The sequence below is a fragment of the Ambystoma mexicanum genome, chromosome 13 (assembly GCF_040938575.1).
Source record: "Ambystoma mexicanum isolate Mex_15411 chromosome 13, UKY_AmexF1_1, whole genome shotgun sequence".
Lineage (NCBI taxonomy): Eukaryota > Metazoa > Chordata > Amphibia > Caudata > Ambystomatidae > Ambystoma > Ambystoma mexicanum.
Window position 1 is genome coordinate 142,621,217 of NC_090938.1, and position 17,219 is coordinate 142,638,435.

The window sequence follows — 17,219 nt, forward strand, 5'->3', positions numbered from 1 at the left end:
CTTACCATAGTATGCAGTGAGTACAATCCTATGGAGTGCGTGGGGGATGCTCAGCTGAACAGCCAACCAGCACTCGCCAGACAGCACTCACTGGAAGCACACAGGCATATATTTTGAACCACTTCTGGGAAAGTGGGCAGGGCGTCTCTCTCTAGAAAGATAATGATACAGGTTTTTAGGCTTCTAGAAAACTCCTATAAGTTATAACAGGGATACAAGTTAATAAGTCTTTTTAGTGGTGTATCCTACCACACTTCCATAGAAGTAATAAAGTGGGTGTCCCAAGAATGTTCAACCGTCGCTGTAGTAGCGCAGAAGGCAACATATCACCAGCAGAACAGCACTCACCAGACAGCACTCACTGCCAGCGCACATTTTTAACGATGTCTGGGAAAGTGTGGCAGGGTGTCTCTCACTTCCATAGAAGTAATAGAAATCCAAGTGGGTGTCCCAAGAATGTTCAACAGTCACTGTAGTAGCGCAGAAGGCAAAGTATCACCGGCAGGACAGCACTCGCCTGTCAGTGTTCGGGGAAGACAGGGTTTGAGGTCTCTTGAAGGGGGGAGGGGGCAGGGGGGAAAGAGTACACGCAGACTTAATTGTGTACAGACATTTACAGGGGGCTGGGAAGAAAAGAAAATACACACAATGTTCCTTAACCACCTTTTACAGAGATCTGTAGCTGGCAGCTCACAAGATGGAGGTTTGGGCTGTAACCCAGGGCAAGATGGTGCTTTCCCTCAGTAACATTCTACTATGGAATGTTAAGGTCAGATTGGAGGTGAACACCTTTTTTCAACTGCCTTTCTTCAAAATTGTCCTGTGAGGAAGTCAGGTTCTGTTCCAGCCCCATTGAGGCCTACAGCTGTGAAGAAGTTTGGATTAATGTTTAGAAGATTTCGGAACTAGTGCAACTAAATATTTTACTGGCGGAAGAGCAGCGATTTGGATGCTGTTCATTTTGACTCAGTATTTTATTATGCATAGTACTCCGCACTGACTTTAGTTTTGTTTTTTGAAATCTGCAGGGTACTTTGTGTCCAGGAACGATGTGATAATTGTTTAATGGAGCTAGACCTGTGGAGAAAAGTATATTGTCAAGAGTTTAAGAATTCACTTCAGATTAAGCACAGCGCGCTAGAGAGGAAGCTCACAATTGACAGTTACTGGATTCCTAAATTAAATCAAAGCCAGTGAACCTCCTCTTTTCTCAGGAATTTAAATGAAAATCCCCTGCTATATTCGCGTTCGCCACTAGATGACTTATAGCAGTTGTGTCTCGCTCTGCAAACGAAATTGTAAATAAAATTACAGTAAATTCACCACTTCGCAAACATAAGGCCAGAGTGTGTTAAGTTAATATTGGTAATTTAAATACTATTTTGTGAACGCGCGCACTTCTTCCGAGGGCCTTTGAAAGTCGCCCCCTGCGCAATTTACTTATGTGAAGGAAGCTGACTTAATACTCATCTGTTTTGGAAACTAGGCGGGATCCCGCATCGTTATAACTCCTCGTTTTGACCTCAGTTAGATCCATATGGCTATTTTATCTAACATTAGGGGAGCTGTAGTTCATTTCTTCTTTGTGTAGTTTTTTTCTAAGGAGTTTTTAAAAGACATTTAGAGAGAAGGAATTCAAATAAAGGAACAAAACTACCACAAACATTTTTTGGGGGAATACATAGAACATTATTTGAATGACTGAAGTATAACGTTTTACAAACAAAAGTTGAGTCAGCGAGTGGCAAGGAGTAAAAAGACTTCAGTTCAACTAAAGACTTGCTACAGAAATATTCTGTTTTGAATTCAAGAAAAAGAAGAAAAGGGTTTAACGCTTTTTAAAAGCGCACCTTGAATTACAATAAGAATGTAATCTTCTAAGCCTTTGCAGAGGATTCACAGGTATTGATCTTTCCCATCCGAGCTGCTATGGACCCAACAGGTTTCTCGTTGAGTGAGGTTCTGGTATAGTTACGCCAGGCATTAAGGGCGGTTAGGAGCGAAAATGTAGCTTTAGGTGAGAAAGTGGAAGGTTTGGGAAACCAGATGAAAGAAATGCAGACTCAGCCAATTCTGCTACCTATCAACAAGTTTGATGATTTAGACCCTCTGGATTTAACTCAGGAGGAGGGGCAGGAGGAATTAAAGACACTTAAGCAATTCAGAGGCAGAGAATGTCATCATCCAATTCCCTTCGCTGTTCCCGAACATTATCGGTGGGTGGGACCAAAAAGGTTTTCCGTTTTTGTTACTCAGTGTGAATTACACAGGAAGCGCTTCACTTATAAAGTTGAACTCTGATGGTTTCAGGCCTTGTGCCCAAGCCACCACTTGCAAAGTATGATGCCACTGGATATGATTAGTAAGTCAAAAGGTTCAGGAACGTGAACAGACTCAATCCGAGTCCTTAGGATAATCCTAGGATACGATCCTTGACCGGGCCTCCAATGACCAAAGTCAGGTAAGAGTGATTTAGGGACTGGACTTTAAACCCAATCATCCCTATGGAGGATGGAGTGGGACGAGGAGGTACAGAAACAGAAGGTTAACTTACCCCTTACTCGGATTTCACCAGACCCCACTGCTGGGGTTCCAGAATTCGTGGAGGTCCATCTTCTGTGCTTGGTCCATCGAGGAAGGCCCAGGGGTCATGGGTGCAGAGGTCACGTTCGGCCTTGGTATTTAGTTTTGATTGGTCACAGTGCTGAATCGGTTCAAGGCTGCTTCCAGTAAAGCACCCAAACGAGGAACGATAGTTCTGCGTGACAGACCAGATAGTTCTGCATGACAGACCGCCTCCACAGATGAAAGGAGGAGTGTGGCAACGCAAGTCACCACAGTCAGGCGGCGTCAGGTGATCTTCAATGAATGAAGAAAGGAGCAGGCCGGGCACAGCTTCTGTTCTTGCAAGAAAGTTGAAAATGCATGAGCAGGTATCTCGTTATAGAAGCTGCTCCTATTTCTAAGAATGCACTCATAACGGCGACAGCAAGATAGCTGGTCAGTCCGCTGCTTGATCCAGGGACACTTCTGAAAGCTTAGAAGGCATGGATCCTTAAGCACAGTTTGAGACAGGTTCCCATCAGTCTAAGGGTCCAAGTACCGACATGGGTCTTCTTGAGATCAGGCAGACCAGCAGGGCTTCTCCAGGGCAGCACTGGAGTTGATGCTAGTCCGCTTCAAGGGGTCATCAGTGGGCTGCATTTCTTAGTTGATGTCTTGACTCCAACGATGATCTGTCAAATAGCTGTAGGAACCCCCATTTTATCTAAGATGTGTGCTGGACGCTTGCCCAAGCCTACCAATATTAAGGATCTGCACCATTCAAAGAGGCAGTGGCTATCCAATCATGATTGGATAGCCACTAGCCACAACATCTGCCCAGCAACAAACATTCGGGCACCAGGGATGTGGATTGGGACTAGTCAGTCCGAGCTCCCTCCTCTGGCTACACAAGTGAAAAACCTTGCGGCACAGGCATCTTAGGGTGCTGGCCACCTTTAATAGCCATTTGAGATAAATGCAAAAGCACACAAATAAAATGTTTAAAATAAATGTCAAAATGTATTGCTGCCACCAGCTTCCCTTAGGCACGTTGTAAAAGGAACCAAAAATGTTAATATATATAAAGCTATACAGGTTACTTACCCCTGGTAATGTTCTTTCGACTGGATGTTCCTCCCACGTATTCCTCATCTTCGTTGATATTCATATCTTCAGCTTTGCTGCTTCAGAGGGCGCTGTGCTCGATGTCGTGGCAGCGATGTGCCTCGAGAGTTTCCGGCTGGTGTCGACGTCATCAGTAGTACAAATCGCTCGAGCCGCGCCTGTTAGCTTCAGTCCTGTTTTTCGTTTCCATCAATCGAAGAATTGACCAGGCGTACCTAAGACTGCAAGCTCTCAGAAAGCGGGAGGTGCAAAACATGTAAATTGTACAGCAGGGTATGCTGGGAGGGGCGATGAGAAATACGTGGGAGGAACATCCAGTCGAAAGAAAGTTACCAGGGGGTAAGTAACTTGCTCTTCTAATGGATTGTGTCCTCCCACGTATTCCTCACCTTTGATAGACTCCCAAAGCAGCGTTTACATTTTCTGCAGGAGGGAGTAGCAATTCATTTAGTCATGGACCGTATGAAGAACGGCCTTTGCAAAAAGACCTCCTTTAAATGAGGTAGAGTCTAAACAGTAATGCTTTACGAATGTATGCATAGACAACCAAGTGGCCGCTGCACAGATATCTTACCGGGACACTCCTTTGCAAAGCTGCAGAAGTTGCCATGCCCCTAGCGGAATGAGCCCTTAGCTCATCTGGTGGTTCTTTACCTGCCAGTCTAACTTTCTCCAATTGCTAACATTATCCATCTGAATATAGTCTGTTTGGTTACTGCCAGGCCCAATTTATGGCCGGTATACCCAATGAAGAGTTGATCATCTTGTCGAAATTTAGCAAGTCTTGAAATATAAAAGCTTCGAGCCCTTTTTGGGTCTAGCCTGTGAAGCATTTCTTCCACCTTACCTGCATGAGGCGGAGGGATAAAAGGTCAGTAGTGTTATCTTCTGCGACAAATGAAAGTCAGACTACCTTAGGCAGGAATGATGGTTTGACTCCAAGGTTGTCCTTATGGAAAACAGTGTAAGGAGGCTTACAAGAGAGTCTGTAACTCACTCATCCTGTTTGCTGATGTTAAAGCCACTATTAGGGCTGTTTTTAATGTAAGGAGCCTTAGAGGACATGCATGTAACAGCTCAAATGGAATGCATGTGAGAAATGTTAATACCAAATTTAAATCCCAAACATGCACATGAAATGGGACTGGAGGGTACACATTACAGAGACCCTTCAGAAATTGCACAATCAAGGGTATCTTGAAATACGAGACCTCTTCAGAGGAGCTCTTAAAAATGGAAAGCACAGCCAGGTATCCTTTTATCTTTCCAATCTAGAGCCCCAGATTGGCTAAATGCAACAGGAAAGAAGGCACCATAGGTGTGCTACATAGGAAAGGGTCCACGTTCTTATCCTTGCACCAATTACTGAATTTATTTCAACAGCACCAGTACAAGGATGTGGTTGCTGGCCTTCTGGCCGAAAGCTACACCTCCATTATGTCACATGGGAGGTCCCAATCCTTGTAATCCAGCTTCTCAGAAACCATGCGTGAAGGCGTATCACGTTCACCTCTGGATGGAGAACCCAACCTTCCTCTTGCGAGAGAAGATACTCTCTTTGTGGAAGACGTATTGGAGGGCAGATGGACATGTCCAGAAGGTCCGGGTACCACGTCCTCCTGGCTCAATCCAGAGCAATTAGGATAATAGATTTCTGGAACTTTCTCAACCTCCTGATCATGTGAGGAATGACGGGGACTGGGAGGAAACGTTTACAGAAGCGAAAATTCCCAGTCCACTACAAACGTGTCCTCTAGAGCTCCCTTGAATGCCCTTGAGCAACACTGTTCGCACTTCCGATTGACCTTGGTCGTGACCGGATCCACTGGTTCCACAAAGGATGAAGATCTCTTGAAAGACTTCCTGAGCCATTTCCCACTCGTGGGAGACTGCTCTGCCTGCTCAGAACATCCACCGCCGTGTTCTGCTCTCCAGCTAGGTGACCTGCCAACAGAGAGATTCCTTCTTGAATTGCCCAGAACTAGAGCTGCATTGCCTCTCTGCACAGTGGTAGTGACCCTACACCTCGTCTCTTGTTGAGGTAGTACATGGCCACTGTGTTGTTCGTCATTATCAGGGCATTCTTTCCCCGTACAGAGGGCAGGAAGTTGGTAAAATGAGGGCGGATCCCTCTTTTTTTGTGAGGGGGTCTGACTCTAAAGGGTTAGAGAGGATAATCAAAAAGGGGGGTGAGAGTCAAAGGCCACCCTAGTCATGGACGTAAGAGGAGGTCACCAAACGGTGGCAACAGAGCTAGATGGCTGCTCGCTCAAAGGAGATCACCACGAGACGTGAAATTACCAAAATAAAGTTTAATTGAAACGAACACAAAAACATTCACATAAATGGACATGTGCCGTAGCACGGAGGGTATGCATTATAAAGTACATTGTGGTTCGCATACCGGTGAGTTAGTAAACCAGTGACAATTATTTCATGTATTGCTAGATCAATTTCAGTAGAAATATGCTAACATTGTCGACACACTGGTTGGTGGCGTTTCTGGTTCGGTTGGTTGTTGAGAACAGGCAGTGGCTGTTTAGGATTGAGCAGCGCTGCTGTGGGGCACCGAACTGTCTTCAGGACATTTGATTGTGGTCAAGACGCTGTTACAAGAGGTGGGCGTCCACCTAGAGGGTAAAGAACTAAGTTAGTTGTGTGGTGATCGGGTGAAGCCTAATATTGGAAAGAGCGCTGCAAGGAGGTGGACATACTGGGTTTATTGAGTAAACGCCATGGCCGAAGTCTTAGTTGAACCAGCTGCTGATAAACAGGGCTGCTGGAGCGCAGTCTGCGTAAGTCAGATGCCGAAATCTAGATATGAAGAGATATATATCCAGAGGGTTAGATGGTGGAAAATAGGGGTGACGGGTCCTAGCCCCTACTTGTTTGCTATTGTGGGCGGCATGTTCATTTAAGGTATAGTAAAAAAATATATGGTGTGGAAAACGTCCATTGGTCATCCCACATATATCTTTGTGCATCTTGAGGAGCTATGAAATTTGGTGCAATGTGCAGCGTATAAAACGTCCAGGTACTGCTCCTCAAGATGCAAAGCCCGACTTTCTCAAGCACGCAAACCTGCGTAGTATGGTGCTAGAAGCCATGGACCTGCTGATACTGTCCGATTTAAAGATTACATTTTTCATATTATTGCGATTGTTGAATAAAATATGCTTCTTTTGAATGACACAGGAGTTGTAAGATTACCTGTTTACAAAATTTCTAAAGTACTCTGGTAGTAGATGGTACACCAACCAACAAGTTGAATCAAGAGTGGGGTAACTGCCTTTCATGCTCGCTTACTTTACCAGTCATGACTGGAGACACTCCCCCCTTGCCTCCGTTCCATCCTTCACAATAACCAGGAAGCCGTCTCTTTCCTCGCCTTCCAGAATGTGCTCAGCCGCCATGCTAACACAGTCCCACAGGGTATAAGTAAATCTTGAAAGAGTACAAGTAACATTAGCAGACTTCAAAGCCATACTGCATGATGTGAAAATCTTACGAGCCCAAGCATCGACCCTCTTGTCTCTATCCGAGGGAATAGAGGGCTAAGCAGACTGCCTGGTCGATGTGGCTGCCTGAACCACCAAGCTTTCAGGTGTAGGGTGCTTGGTCAAATAATCCGGATCAATACTAGAAGGCCTATATTTTCTGGCAAAGTTCCTGTTTACAGCAGGTCCAGATTCTGGAGTTTACCCGATTTTGCCATGACCTTCCTCTGAAGGGCTGCATGAAAAGGTAATACTGTGTCCTTCTGAGGGCCTGGATTCAGGATATCCGTCATATCGTCTTGCTCATAGGCAGGAGAATTCCTGGTCCAGCCCATGTACTAAATGACACTATTCATGAGGGACCTGTATGCAGAATCTGCATGTTCAACTGGATCAGGTTTGCCGAATTCCAGCTCCGGCGAAGTGTCCACACCACTAGCCGACTGGAGGCAGTCGTAAAGATCAGCTATCTTGGAATCCATATTAATAAGCTCCTCAGGAGCATTTTGCGTGCCATAAGGCAAACCAAAGGGGGGAGAATCCTCTTCAGAGGCTTGCTCTTCCACATAAACTGAAGCCATAGACTTGAAAGTCTTGATTCAGCATAGGTTTAAAAACCTTCTCTGGACTCAGCAGAGGCCTCGAAATGGTCAAAGTGACCGTCGAAGGCGCCCACAGGCTTGACTCCTTCGACAATTTGCCCCTATTTGGAGCTATCGGAGAAGGACTATGTTCGAGACGATACCCTCAACAATTTCTCTTCAGATTGAGAGTAACTCGCAAGTTTGACACTCTGCTTTGCCATGGTAGTCTTTGAACTCCCTAAGTCGTCTGAAGGAGCGACCAGGGCATGGCCTTTGCGTGATTCCTTCGAGGGGTTTGAGGCTGCATTCTCGAATATATGCAACATTTCACTCTTGAAAGCATCCCATTTTCTAGGGGAATCATTTTTGGTTGGGCACCTGATAATCTCGTTAGAGGAATCAGATGAAGAAGGAGACCTATGGCGTCTCTTCTTGGACGAAGAAGATGATTGTCTCGACCGACTCCTCGACCGAGACTTCTTTGACTTTTTGCATCGGGACAAGTCCCTAGACTCCCTGGACTTTCTATCCCTCTTTGAAGAGGACCTCAAAGCCACCCTCTCCGCTGGCAGTTTACCTCGGCGCTCCCCGAGAGCGTTTCCTGTCATGGCCTGAAAGGACCCGCATTCATCGGTTTGGTGTTCAGAACCCAGGCACCACAGGCAAACCAGGTGGGGATCAGTAATAGACATCTTCGTCCCGCATTCATGGCATTTTTTTTAAAACCAAACCTTGGGGTCAAAGGGTTGGAAGATGAAGACATTTGACGAAATTAAAGCGTGCCATTCAATACTCGAAACAACGCTTTCAGAAAAACGAACCTGAAGCCAATGGGCGCGGCTCGCTACTTGTACTACTGATGATGTCGACAGCTGATGGCGACCCCCGATTGACATCAACACCACGATATTGAGCACAGCGCCCTCTGGTGTGGAATTTTTTTTCCGAAGCAGCAAAGCTGAAGATACGAATATCAACGAAGATGATGAATAAGTGGGAGGACACAATCCATTCGAAATAAGGATATTAGTATTCTAAGTGCACTTCAATGTCAGGTGATGTGTGCAATTTTTTAAATTCAAGAATTCCAAAAGAAAGGCAGTCTCTTAGTACTGACAGTCTTGGGCACTAGTCAGTTTCCCCACAGGAACAAGCAACAGAAAAGAGGCCAGGGAATTCAAGCAGAAGGCTTCACTGACCTCAAAATCAGGACAGCGTTTAATAATAAATAAAAAAAAAAAAAAAAAAAAGCTGGGTGTCCCAGGGGAATCGATGGAGGGAAAGGTGAAAAAATACATTCTTTCCTAACACCCTGATGTTCCTTTCTTCCTTCCTTCTACTCCCTCACACTATCTATCCTCTCTCTCTACTCCTACCACCCTCCACTATACTCTCACCACCTGATACGCTCTTCTACTCTCTGCTCCCACCGCTCTGTACACTACCCTCCACCCCTTCTTCTCTCACACTTTCACTCTACCAGTCACCCTACCCATTCCATCTCACAGATTCCCCTACTCTGCCTCTTAAGTCTCATGCACCTTGCCACAGACACACAGACAGACCCACCTCCCCAACCCATATACCACTTTTCTCACCAGCCAATAGCTCACCTTCAGCACTCTCTGCTAGTTGCCTCCGCTCGCCTAGTCTTCCACTACCTGGTTTCCTCCTCACTTGGATAACCTATATTCTCCTGTCCTGCTCGTCCACTTTTATCCGCCTCTTCCTCCTTCCATTGGTTCTTTGGCTCATGTCGTTACCATGCCCATTTTTCAGCCACGATGTCCCCCAGGTGCCGGCTAACAAGTGTGAAGCAATAAAGCACCCCGCCTCCTTTCCCAGCACAGGCCTGCCATTGTTTGGCAATGGCGGGCCAGTACAAGAAGGCATCTTGATTGCTGGTCCACAGCAAGCACATTTCTGGCAGCTCTGTGCTCACATCACATCTCTTGCTTGTGGGCTGCATGTTCCGTTGTCTGCCGCAAGGACTTCTAGATGTGCAGTTCTGCAACATTTGAGAGAAAACACTGGCCAGCATGTCACACAGCAGCTATCAGATTATAAATATTGTAATACTCATTTGCAATTAAGGTGTTGGGAACAGAGACCAAGGCCCTCAACTCCCACACTGAGGCATGTCTGGCTCTGACACAAAGCCTAGAAGGCCTCCTGCCCCAGGTTGAGAGGGATCCTCACCAGTCCCTAACCCAGTCATATCTTCCTGAACCTTAAACATAGGGCCTAGCAAATGCTTAACATTTGTAGGTCAGATATCAATACCAAAATGTCATGGTGCACCTCAGGTTAACACCGAGGTAAATTAGAAAAAATTGATTTTAGTCCCGTAAAATCAACGTATGAGGCTTTCGAGGAGTGAGGTGCACGGGCAGAGCTTTGCTGACATGAATCCAGCAACAGCATTGTCAAGATTGAGATGTGGGAAGTGAATGTTAGGATTGACTTTTTGTATTTGTATATATTGTCATCTCAATTTGTACCATAAACCTATCTGTGTACTTTCATCGCTAATACACATGATCTGTCTTCTTCCCTTAGCAATGTGGTGACTATCCCTGTATAAGCGTTTTCCTAAACCATGGTTAAAAAAAATAAAAAAAAAATAGGGCTGTAGAGAAGATAACAAAAAACAAACATCTTACCACTTGTGAAGAATGCACTGGAGCTTCTTTTTGCTGCACTGCTACAACACCCGATAGTGAAACCATAGCTCCCTGCATATCTTTGTCAGTTTCAGCAGGAGGTGCAGCTGAAATAGAAAGCATCGAGAGACCATGAACTTTAAGCAAGACCCACCTTCAACAGCAATTTACCCCGAGTAGGAGACACTATACGATACACACTGGGCTCTGGACACAGTATATGTAATGGCACTGTCTTTGAGGTAATGGTTTAGGAGTGCTTGTTGTGGAAACGGTATAGGTAACAAATATACCAGTGATGTAGAGAATAGTGTACATGGGCATTATGAAACCACCAAACTTTTGCATTTTTGTACCTGTCCTGACTTTTGGAGGCAAGTGAAGCCTTTTTACTTCACTTGCTGTGTTAAGATCATCAGTTTTGGGTGCACTGATCAGCCCCTATGACTATCAGTGCAGTAGAATTCTGGTCTCCATTGTGAAATTCTCTTTATTTTAGACTGCACTCTTCACCCTACAGTGAGGTACGGTAGGGAAACTGTCCCTTTAACTTTTTTTGGTACGTTTGTGGTTACTTGCATGAGGTGCCCAAGACTGGCCGGTGGCAACGGATATTTTTGTAAAGTATTTCTTTCAATTCTCATGGGTGCTTTTACATTTGACCATTTAAAGCCTTTTAGAGTGCCGTATACCCTAAAATGGCTGTTCCACAAGATTTGTGCCTGCCCGTTGGCCATCTTGTATTGTGGCATTCTTCCTGCCCTCCGAGTACAGGATTTGCCATATATTTATAAGCCCTTTTCAGGGAAGACTTCCCCGGCAAAGCTGCAGTGTGTGTTTATGACCGGATGTAGGGGCTGGGACTGTCTGGTCCCAGTCCACATACATGTCAATGTGGGCCTGTCACTGAGCCGATGTGGTGGCCGGAGGATGTCCTTGATTGGACAGACCCTGCCAATTTGAATGGTGCCGATCCTTACCATTCGTGGGCCTGATGAGACACCAGTCCAAATCCTGGCTAAAAAGAACTCCTGTAACCCTTTCAACAGTTCATCATTGGAGCCAAGACCCCCTACAAAAAGGAGCATCTTGCTGAAGACTGAATGCGCTGTTGCAGCCAACCAGCATGGTCTTCAACCGGTATGCAGTAATAAAATTGTGGCAAAAATGCTGTAGTTTGACCCGGTAAAGGTGTACCCCATTGTACCATTTAAGGGGAGCGGGGGTTGCAGGGGTGTCCCCCGGTCCCCTTAAATGGTATAATGGGTCTGGGGGTTGCGGGGGTGTCCCAAGCATCCTTTACATGGATTGCAGCGGCAAAACCACAGCCTTTTTGCCGCGATTTTTTGTGTAAACAGCCAATTTTGCCGCAATTTTAACACATGGAACCCTTCAAACTTCTTGACCAAGCCCTGCTTCTTTACTCATCTAGAGAAGGCCTTCTTCAGTGCTTCGACCCCCTGGACCAGTGGAAAGAAATCAACACCTGCTTGAGGATCCTGCCCCGGAAGCCTTTAGCAGTGTTCCTGAACCATCCTGTTGTGGGACCACCTTCCTCATGAGCTACCTTGCTACATCAGACAAGATCCCAAGTTCAGACGTAGGACTCTACAGACTCCTGACGTGGGAAATAAGAGGCCCCCACCCCCCCTGCAGTTGCAGCCATCAAGAATAAAGAGGGGGACTTGCATGACCAGCCGCTTTGTTTCCACCTCAAGGCTCAACTTCCACCATTTCTGTTCAGCGGAAATTGCAATATCCTTGCATTTTATGCTCAAACCCATACAATCAAACTCATATAGCTGTCAAAAAAAGTGACATGAGGAGTGGGAGAAGGAGTTGCAATGTAAACGCCCGGCACCCCACATAGGGTGGTGTGTGCTGGACTCAGAAAAGAAAAGGTATGCAAGATAAAAGTCATTACTATTCTTGGGAATTGTAATTCTTGCATGAAAATTTAAACATAAAGAGGAGCCCAAGTGACTCCCCAGTGACACTGCACAGAGGGAGTGTGGGTGACACTAAGCAGAAAGTAAAGGCCTGTATTCTCATATGGAGGTTACCAAACTCCATAAAACAGTTTGAATAAAAACATCCCAGTCAGAGAAATTGCAATATCCACCCACATAGTGTCCTGGAGGATCGTCCGAGTGTCCAGTATCAGGAACTGTCTCGCCACAGCGCGGAACTGCTAATTAGCCAGACGTAAATCCAGACATCAAAGAGACCCCCTGTAATTAAAATCCCTCTGTTAGGGAGATTTATCCATATTATGCTCAATTCCCCCTCTCCTTGTGAGCACCCTATGTGCAGTGTTGCTGGGCGCCTTTTGGGTTCTCCTTTTTATACTATTATTTCTCCTTAAAAACTACTGTTCTCAAGGTTAGAAGGATCCTTATTATCCTTCTTCGCTTCCCCTTTTGCGAGATCAGCACACACCACTGTATGTGGAGTACTGAGGGGTTACCTAATATCCCCCTTTCTCTCTGCTCCTGGGACATTTATGTTACAGTAACAACACTATAGTCAACGTTGGTGGCAGTGGACATGTTCTACTGACTTTTCTGCTCTTTTTGCTTGCAGGCTGCATTCACAGCTGTAGCTATGCACAGAAGGGTCACCTTTGCTCCAAAATGGTGGCTCCTTCCTTTTTTTTCACCGCCATTTCTGGTGTGGATGTTCTTTTTTGGTCCTTCTACAATCCTGGCACTTAGAGGTCCTGATTTGGGTTTTGTCTTAGGCGGGAACCCTTGGTGTAGACCGCCGAGGCTCCAGTGTGTCTGCAAGGAAAGTCCAACTGGTGTGGGACTTTATAAGACCCATTTCTTGGTATTAGGGACCCAACTCTTAATATAGGTCTGTACTACACAAGTTGGTAGAGTGGCTGAGCAGCCAGGTTTATCTTAGGAGGGAGTTATGAGGGCTGCAGAGCCGTACAAAGAAATCAGGAATGCAAAATTGAGGGGGGAGGGAAATAAAAAGGTTTTACAGTACAAAGTTAGAAACTGTTAATACATACACTCTCCCAGAGGGATATAGGCAGTTAGGTTCATAGCAATAAAAGTGTTCACAATTAAAACCTAGTGAGGAACCAGCATTGCAAAGCCAGTAGGATCAGAAGATGGACCTTTAGGAAACCAGTACGGCCAAAGTCAAGTGGTCAATTCCAGTTCTGAGCAAGATCTTCAGAGGAAACGTTATTCAACTTGACATTTCATGAAGAAAATAAAGGAGCTCAAGGAAAGCCTACCTGAAAGTACACAGGCTGCAAGGTCTATACAGAGGAGTTTAGGTCAACTCTTACTTGAGGAAAGCAGCCCTTCCCAAGCCAGGAAGCACCGAAAATGGCACAAGGTAATTACACCCCAAACACCACAGTACTTTAAAGATGAAGACATTGTAGCTGGCTTCCTTCTAGGTGCAACGTCGTAGACCCAGATTCCTGCTCCTTGGTCGTGGTGACGAAAGGGGGGACCTCTGCCGGGCTTCTGCGGCAGCACTCGGGAGAAGGGGTTGGAAGCAATGGATTCCACTCACTTCAGCAGCTCTTTGTTGTTTTGGTGCCTTTTTCTTAGTGCCAAGAAGAAACAAATATCGCTGGTTGGATTCTCTTCGATTCCTCGGTCCTGAACTCTAGTAAGGAGACACTTGGTGAAGAATTCCTGCCTTTGGAGGACCACACAGATCCCTGCCAAGTTTGACGATGCTCTTGATAATGGTCCAGGTACCCCAGGAATTGGGGTCCTGCAGCCCGGGAAAGTCACAGGACGTTGGGAATGGCCCAAAATAAACGGCCTTGAGTCTAGTTGGTCCCACCAGCCTACGGGAGGAAGTCGTTCTTGGCGGGTCTTCCCGGTAGTTTTGAAAACTGGGTCAGCACAGCTGCAGAGCTTCACCAGTGCTTCTGCTTCCCTTGGAAGGTGCTGCTGGCGTCTCTTCGGATTCCTTGTTCTAGCGGTCGACTATCTGTGGTCACAAAATCCTTGCATTTTATGCTCAAACCCATATAATCAAACTCATATAGCTGTCAATCACCAGGCGGTTGGCTGTTCTCCGGGACAGCCAGCCACCCAGTTAGAACTGGTTTTAGCCAGGCATACCTACAGACAAAAGACAGTCTCGGGAGGATAGCTCAGCGGCAACGTGCTCGCCTTGGAAGCAAGATGACCCAGAGCAACACAGGTTCGAACCCCGGGTCCGCGCTTAGAAGCCTCTGGGTATTAAGCGCGTTATAAATAACCTATCATATCAAGTTTCAGACTCCTCCCTCACTTCCTGCCTTCCCAGACACACTGGTGCCTGGGCGGGCTTCAGGGCTTGAGCCCACCAAATGCAAAACTCTCAAAGGACAGGATAGATGAAAAGCACAGACGGAACTGACAATCTCAAAATGGCGAAAAAAGCTGACAGGGGCCATTTTGAGAAAATGATCACGTGTGGGGGCTGTACTGCAGCTGCAAAATCAGCCTGCTAGTAACCTGCAAATGTAGTAAAAAGTAACCACTGCCACCAGCCATTTAGGTTAGTCAGTTGGAACAAAAAGTGACATGAGGAGTGGGAGAAGGAGTTGCAATGTAAACGCCCGGCACCCCACATAGGGTGGTGTGTGCTGGACTCAGAAAAGAAAAAGGTATGCAAGATAAAAGTCATTACTATTCTTGGGAATTGTAATTCTCGCATGAAAATGTATTTAAATATAAAGAGGAGCCCAAGTGACTCCCCAGTGACACTGCACAGAGGGAGTGTGGGTGACACTAAGCAGAAAGTAAAGGCCTGTATTCTCATATGGAGGTTACCAAACTCCATAAAACAGTTTGAATAAAAACATCCCAGTCAGAGAAACAGAATGGTTAAGTGGTAAAATGTTCCACCCACTCAGATTCAAATAAAAAAAAAAAAGTCCAAAGTCCAGCAAAAGTGCTAGGGGTTTCAGATTAAAGTGAAATGAAAATTCTCCCCAACACCTTGCTGCTGTGACTTACCTGTCATCCCTCCAACCTGACTCTGAAGAACTCATAGTAGATTGGGATGGCCTACTCAAGCCATAGGCCATTGAAAAGTATTCAACTGCTATTGCTGGTGCTGAATAACCCTTTTTATTCCTACAACAGAACGCTTTCTGAGTGACTAACAATTGATTTTACTTAACATTGAACTGTGTTCATGAATTGTATATTTCCCTAAGTATTGGTTTACTCACCTAAAGTATTGCTCATGTTTTATAGTGTGTTGATGGTTGAAATGGTACTTATTTACTTGAATATAAATTTGCCTTGTGTATATAAAATGCATGTCTATTTTACTATAACTGCAAGTGTGTGAGAGTTTCTTTGGGCCTATGTAGTTACGGAGTTCACTGTACTTACCTAGGGCTCATATCCTACTCCTAAAATAAGCCTGACTGCTTGCCATTCTACCAAACTTTTGGGTAGTACAGACTTCTACTAGGAGTTGGGGCCTGTATACTACGGGATAGCTTGATTCTCGCCTGTTGGTAGACTTTAGAAAAAAATCCAAGACTCTCCAATGCAACCAAGGCACAGAGCTTGGCGCCAAGTGACTTCAGAAGCTTCTAAAGTGATCCCTGAATAAATTGGAGTACAAGGGGATGAGTTAACCTACATGTTCCAACCCACCCTCCACAGGGTTTAACAGGTGTAAAGTTCTTGACCTACCACTCCCTTGCCTGACCATGAACAGGGATGTTCTGATCAGATGTCCTTCCCAGGCTTTTCTCCAAGATCTCTTATACTTCAAGTTTAAAACACAATTGCTTGCTGGCTTTGCCAGCATTCGTTCAGACTCATTTAAAGACTCCTAACCTCCTGAAAACAGTAGTATTGGGACGTGGGACAATAAGGGCACTGGGCACCATTTTTTCTCGCCAGGGAAGGACTTTACACATTTCTTCCTTACATATTAGTTCTCCATTTTGTTTATTACTGTTTGGAAACATTTTACTTTTTGCTGCTTTCCCCTCCTTAAGAGATTCTTTTTGTTATTGTTTTGACTCTTTCCTGACTGTTGGATTCAAGTGAAGCCTTTTTGCGCCACTTACCTTACTAAGCTCATCTATTTTGGGGGCACTTATCAATCCCTATAGCTATCTGTGCAGGAGAACTTGTTCTTCATTGTAAAATTGTTAGTTTCTTCTGCAAATATCACCTTCAGTGAAGTGCAGTAGGGACACTGGGACCCGGTAACATTTGTTTTGAGCAACTTTGTGGTTACTTGTATGATGTGTTCCGGATGGGCTGATGGCAGCAAATACTTTTACAATGTTTTCTTTTAAGTAGTCTTGTGCATTTCATTGCTTAACACAATATGTTGCATTGATTTATACCAAGCACCTCTACCACCCAAGGGCAGTCTCCTGGTGCTCACTTGGCTGGTTAGTGAGGGAAGAGTGATCAGGTAGGTTCAGAACCTCCTACCTGGAGTAACACGTCTGTGTTGGCTTGCAGATGGTTTGTTGCAAGCACTGGGTTATTGCATCCATAAGGGCAAGTTCCAATGCCTGGGTTGTTTGTATGTGACTTTTGTTATGTATGAGTGTGTTGTGTTTTATGTGTAGATATGATGGTATTTCAGGTTGTGCGCATTGGCTTGTTGTATCCGTATGGGTAAGGTCCAGTGTCCAGGTTTGCTGTTGTAAGTTTGTGTTACGTGTGTAGGTTGGCTAGCCCAGTGGGCGTGTACAATGTTTGGTGGTGTGTTGGAGGCAGCAGGGTGGTTAGTACATTGGCTACTCTGCAAGTTCTTCTATGTGGCTAATCTACACAATTCTATATAGTGATAAACATGGT

General features: G+C 45.4%; 1 protein-coding gene across 2 annotated transcripts in view; it reads right to left on the reverse strand.

The window, feature by feature from the left end:
• BLTP3A (bridge-like lipid transfer protein family member 3A) overlaps positions 1 to 17,219 on the reverse strand; it is a 538,966-nt gene that overhangs the window by 11,604 nt on the left and 510,143 nt on the right. For both annotated transcript variants that reach the window (XM_069633498.1, XM_069633499.1), the window contains exon 20: positions 10,414 to 10,520. In XM_069633498.1, coding sequence (XP_069489599.1) covers positions 10,414 to 10,520 — 107 coding nt within the window. The remainder of the gene's footprint in view (positions 1 to 10,413; positions 10,521 to 17,219) is intronic.